Below are 5,534 nucleotides of genomic sequence, written 5' to 3'. Positions count from 1 at the left end.
CATCTTCAATGGAGTGGACAAGAACATCTTCAGATTGGTAAACAATTGTGAAATAGCAAAAGATGCACGGGACATTCTCAAGACCACTCATGAAGGCACATCCAGGATAAGATGTCTAGACTACATCTACTCACCTCCAAGTTTGAAAACTTAAGGATGAAAGAAGAAGAGAATATTCATGAATTTCACATGAGTATCCTTGAAATTGCTAATGCCTCAGGAGCCCTGGGAGAAAAGATGACAGATGAAAAACTGGTAAGAAAAATTCTCAGGTCACTCCCCAAGAGATTTGCTATGAAGGTAACTGCAATAGAAGAATCTCAAGACATCTCCAACATGAGGGTAGATGAGCTAATTGGTTCCCTCCAAACCTTTGAGTTAGGGTTGAATGATGGTGTTGAAAGGAAAACAAAGAGCATTGCCTTCATGTCAAACACAGAAGAGGATAAGAGTCAGGAGGGTGATGAAGATCTTGTCAATGAAGTAGCTATGTTGGGAAGGCAGTTCAATAAACTGTTGAAAAAGATGGATGTAAGATCAAAGGCAAATGTCAAGAACATCTCATCTGACATCAGTAAATCCAACAATGCTGGAAGAAGAGCAAGAGCAGATGAGAAGCTCAAAGAAGGAAAAGAGGTTCAGTGCTATGAATGTGATGGGTATGGACACATCAGGACTGAATGTGGTACCTACCTCAAAAAGCAGAAGATGAGTCTTGCTGCCACATGGTCTGATGAGAGTGATACTGAAGAGGCTTCAAATCTTGTGACTGCTTTGACAGGAAGATGGGGGTCTGATGAAGACTCAAGTGATGATGAAGTTACCTTTGAAGAATTGGCCTCTACCTACAGAAAGTTGTGTCATAAAAGTGTAGAGTTGTGCAAACAGGTTGATAGCCAGAAGAAGAAAATTACTCAACTTGAGAACGAAAAGATATAGTACTTGGAAACCATCTCCAAGTTACAAACAGAAGCAGTGGTTCTGAATGCCAAGCTAGACAAAAATCCACAAGCTGAAAATCAGAAGATAACACAGCTGGAAAGTGAGAAGGCAGACCATGCAAAAACCATCTCATAATTGAAGACTGAAGTCACGTTTCAAAATTCTAAATTAGAAGAGATGACCAAGTATGTAAGGATGCTAAGCAATGGCTCTGACTCCTTAGACAAGATTCTTCAAACTGGACAAATAACAGGAGACAAATTTGGCATTGGGTATAATAACTCAAAACCTGAGAGCAGTGACACTGGTGTCAAACCTCAAGGCAAACTTAAGTGCGTTCAACAACATGTGATGTCACATTATATGTCATAGCACCAATGGAGAAAACAGTTGAAAGGAAAACACCAAAGATGGAGATGCCATTACTGTGGGAAATTTGGTCATCTAAAGCCTTTCTGCTATAAACTGTATGGCTATCCTAGGTCTGCTCATCATCAGGATCACCATCAATTCAGATCCAAACATCACATGCCTATCATCAAAAAGCAATGGGTCCCTAAGACAAATGTCACAAGTCTGATAGCTCACATTCCCCTCAGAATCTCAGCCAAAGAAGAATGGTACTTTGATAGTGGATGCTCCAGACACATGACTGGAAACCAAGACCTGCTAACTGATCTGCATCACCATACTATAAGTCATGCAACCTTTGGAAATGGAGAAAAAGGAGAAATCAAGGGAACAGGTAAGCTTGATTGCGTTGGAGTACCTAGACTTGACAAAGTTCTACTAGTCAGAGGCTTAACTGCAAACCTCATAAGCATCAGCCAACTATGCGATCAAGGTCTGAATGTTAACTTCACCAAGACTGAATGTCTAATCCTGGACATAAAGAGTGAAGTAATTATGAGAGGAATCAGGACCAAAGACAATTGCTACATATGGAGCTCTCAATTGGATTGTCCCTTAAAGTATTGGTTGAGAACAGATACTCTCAAGAGTGATGTAAAACAAGGCTAGGGAAAATGTCATACAAAGATGTCACACTAGAAGCTCAGAGGAGAAAAGGTTATGATGGCTCAAAAACCTGAGAGATTAGACCAAACAGGTGGACATTTGACCAGTCACAGGGAGAATGGAACTGTTGGGACTAAGCCACAAAGGACTCTGTTCAAAAAGGCCAAGGACAATATTGAGAAGATTTGGATGACACCTGTGAAAGATACAGAAGATGATAGCAGTAGGGCTCAACTAGGTTGGATGAACCTATTACTGATTGCATACAATGTCACGCACGATGTCATAACATCGTATTATGACTTCCTGAATGCTGAAGCCAGGTCCAAAAATCAGACTCAAGACAGATGGACAAAGTACTGCTCTAGCTATTATCACTCCATTAGAAAATTTGTGGAAGACAAATTCAGAAGTCAAAAGCTTGGACTGGAACTAGCAGACAAGCTTGCAAGAAATTTGGGTAAAACTGAATATGAGGGAGGAAAATTAGGGATTTGGACTCTTGAGAAATTATGGCAATTAAAAAGAAAAAATAAAAGAAATAAAAATAATGTCTGCCCTTTTAAAAGAAAGAGCCCCATTAATGATAAATCATTCCCAAGTTTTGAAAATAGTATCTATTCCCTTAGCACACGCTACCTAAACTCAGCAACTGCCATTTCCATTCAACTTCTAAGAAAAGCTCATCTAGGGCAAAGAAACCTTCCTCAAAAGTCCTACAACATGTCTCAACATCCATCATCATCTGGTACCAAATCCTCCCAACATGCAAAGACTCCTTCTATGGAGTTTGTAGATGAAGACATAATGGACGTCACTCCTCTGTGCATGATACCGGGCGACACCACTGGTACTTCCTCCAAGGCTGGAGATAAGAAAGGTAATACCTCTGGTAACTCCTCTCTTCCTAAAGATATATACTACACCGATCGTGCTATAAGGAGACTGGTTACGAGAATTCTGAGTGAAGGACATAAAGTTGAAGGAGTTTCTACCCCTCTGTCCAGAAGGGAACCCTCCCCTGAGGGAGAACCCCATGCAGATAAAGATGATGATTCATCTATATCTGAAAAGGAGGTGGTTGCTGAAGGGCTTTGCTTTCTAGGTAAAACCCTACCTAGCAAGAAACAAAATGTGCCTCAAGAAAATATTATTGATCTGGAGGAAGAAAGCACTGAAGGAGAGGATGATCCTTTTCATCTGGTTAAACCTAGCGTAGCTGAGAAACTGAGAACTAAGAAAGGAAAAAGTATGGCTAAAATGAGAGCTGCTAGAGTGAATCTGCAGGAGTAGGACCCTCAAAATCCTGGAGCAAGGTTGAGGTTGGAAAAAGAAAAGAAAGAGACAGCTCTGATTTTGAGGAGAATGTTAAAGACGATGTCCCAGACATCTCCCCTGCAAAAAGGCAGGCTGGTCAGAAATCTCCTGGCAAGACTGTTGCTGCTACTGGTGTACAGCTTGACAAAATCTCCTTTCACATGAAAGATGGAGCAGCAAAATGGAAATATGTCATTCAGATAAGAGTAGCCATTGAAAAAGAGCTTGGACAAGAAGTTATAGAAGTAAAGGAGATAATTGAGCTGATCAAGAATGCTGGACTCATGAAGACTATGGTGACCCTACCCTAATGCTATGAGGGACTGGTAAAAGAGTTTATTGTTAATATCCCTGAGGATATTCATGATAAGAACAGCAGGGAGTTTTGCAAGGTATTTGTAAGAGGCAAATGTGTGAAATTCTCACCAAGTGTCATCAACAAGTTCCTAGGAAGAGGAATGGATGGAGGAGTAGACCTAGAAACCACAGACAATGAGGTCTGTAGGGTTATCACTGCTGGCCAAGTTAAGGAATGGCCTAGTAGAAATCACTTATCAGCTGGAAGGCTCAGTGTTAAATATGCCATCCTGCACAAGATTGGCTCAGCTAATTGGATTCCTACTAATCATGCTTCTACTATCTCCATCAATCTTAGAAGAATCATTCATGCTATTGGAACAAAGGTTAACTATGATTTTGGCAAGTTCATATTTGAACAAACCATTAGACATGCTTCTACAAATGCTGTGAAGTTACCCATTGCCTTCCCCTCCCTTATTTGTGGCATTATCCTGAGCCAACAACCAGGGATTCTGAGCACAAGTGACATTCCAAGCAGGAGAAAATCCCCTTTGTCCATTCATTACAAGTTGTTTGAGGGAAGTCATGTCAATGATGTCATGACATCTGCCAGAAGGGAGTCTACATCTAAAGGAAGCCTGATTGACCAACTAAAAGAGACCTGCAAAGAATTAGACAATGGTATAAGGGTGGCCAAGGCCAGAAAAGAAGCGTTAGAAGTTCTCATCTGTAGCCTGGAAAAGGAAGACATAGAAAAGGTTGGAAAGGACTCAAATACAAGATCCCAAACCAGTTCTGAAAGCTCAGAAGACTCTGAAGGTGCAGGTGAAGATGAAGATGAAGGTGAAGGTGATACTTCTTCTGACTAATGGTTCCTGCCTGAATTGAAGACTGGAAGGTGTGGTGGAAGCTGGGCTGCTGTTTGGAAGGCTGTTGTCTTGATTGGTTTTTGTTTTTGTATTTTGTGGCAGTCCTCTTGATGCCTGTTATGTAATATTTAGGGCTCTTAAAGAGTTCCTTGGATTTGTTCATTATTCCAGCTATCACAGCTGTGTTTAATGATGTTGTGTACTTCCTGAATACTATGTTTTAACATGCTTAATGTTATAACATCAGTTTTGACTTTCTCTGCAAGGCTAATAGACATTTATTTTGTCTGATTGGTCACCTTTGGTCAATTTTGACTAAAAAGGGGGAGAAGTGCTTGATATGGAAGTTGGATGTGGCTGAACAGAAGTACAACTATTACTGAAAGAGGTGCACATGTGCTGTTGTTGAAGCAGATGTCAGTATGACATTCTGGCTGGTATAGGTGCTGGAGTTACATTAGCTGTTATATTTGATGCATGCACGGATTTAGGGGGAGAAGAAGTACCCTGGTGCATTGTGCATTTGTGTGTCTTACTAGTTGCATCCATAACTAGTAATTCTGATTGTTGCACAGATTTAGGGGGAGGAGAAGTACCCGTGTGCATGTGTGTATTACTAGTAGCCATAGCTAGTAATTGTTTTGCTTCTGTTGCTGATTAAACATCTGTTATGTTGTTTAACTACTGATAGTTTGCCTTGTGAACAAAAAGGACAGATATATGTTTTAGCCAAAATTTGCCAAAGGGGGAGTTTGTTGATTCTAAGTGTTGGCAGCAATTTTGGTAAAACAAAGAGTGTTCACAAGATGTCATGTGTAATGTCTTAACATGAGATATCATATGTACCTGCTGGTGTTAAAGAACATGTGCAAGCAGGATTGTTTCAGAATGCCACAAACAATGACAAGGCTTCTGATATTGGTTGTACCTGCTGGAGCTTATATGGAAGACATGTTCATGCAGGATTGTTTCATATGACATACACAATGTCATGGTATCTGATATGGATGTACCTGCTATAAAAGGAAATTGGATTATGCAGGATTTTTCTAGGATGTCAGACCCGATGTCATGACATCCTGTACACAG

The 5,534-nt window shown here is 40.4% G+C and overlaps 1 protein-coding gene across 1 annotated transcript; it reads left to right on the top strand.

Annotated features, from left to right (window-relative positions):
• The first annotated feature begins 2,682 nt into the window (after positions 1-2,682).
• LOC127082635 (uncharacterized) lies at positions 2,683-3,587 on the top strand. The gene is made up of 2 exons (XM_051022864.1): positions 2,683-3,208; positions 3,247-3,587. The coding sequence occupies exons 1-2, from the start codon at positions 2,683-2,685 to the stop codon at positions 3,585-3,587; spliced, it is 867 nt and encodes a 288-aa protein (XP_050878821.1).
• Positions 3,588-5,534: the final 1,947 nt, after the last annotated feature.

This window comes from Lathyrus oleraceus, chromosome 5 (genome assembly GCF_024323335.1).
Source record: "Lathyrus oleraceus cultivar Zhongwan6 chromosome 5, CAAS_Psat_ZW6_1.0, whole genome shotgun sequence".
NCBI lineage: Eukaryota > Viridiplantae > Streptophyta > Magnoliopsida > Fabales > Fabaceae > Lathyrus > Lathyrus oleraceus.
The sequence above is the reverse complement of the archived record's forward strand: the minus strand, read 5'-3'. Positions and strand labels throughout refer to the sequence as shown.

What these genes read in the sequence shown, in the direction of transcription:
- LOC127082635 (XM_051022864.1), top strand. Translation starts at nt 2,683, where the DNA reads ATGTCTCAACATCCATCATCATCTGGTACCAAATCCTCCCAACATGCA. An exon ending in GAGAACTAAGAAAGGAAAAA is followed by an intron (nt 3,209 to 3,246) that starts GTATGGCTAAAA and finishes GTGAATCTGCAG; the next exon opens with GAGTAGGACCCTCAAAATCC.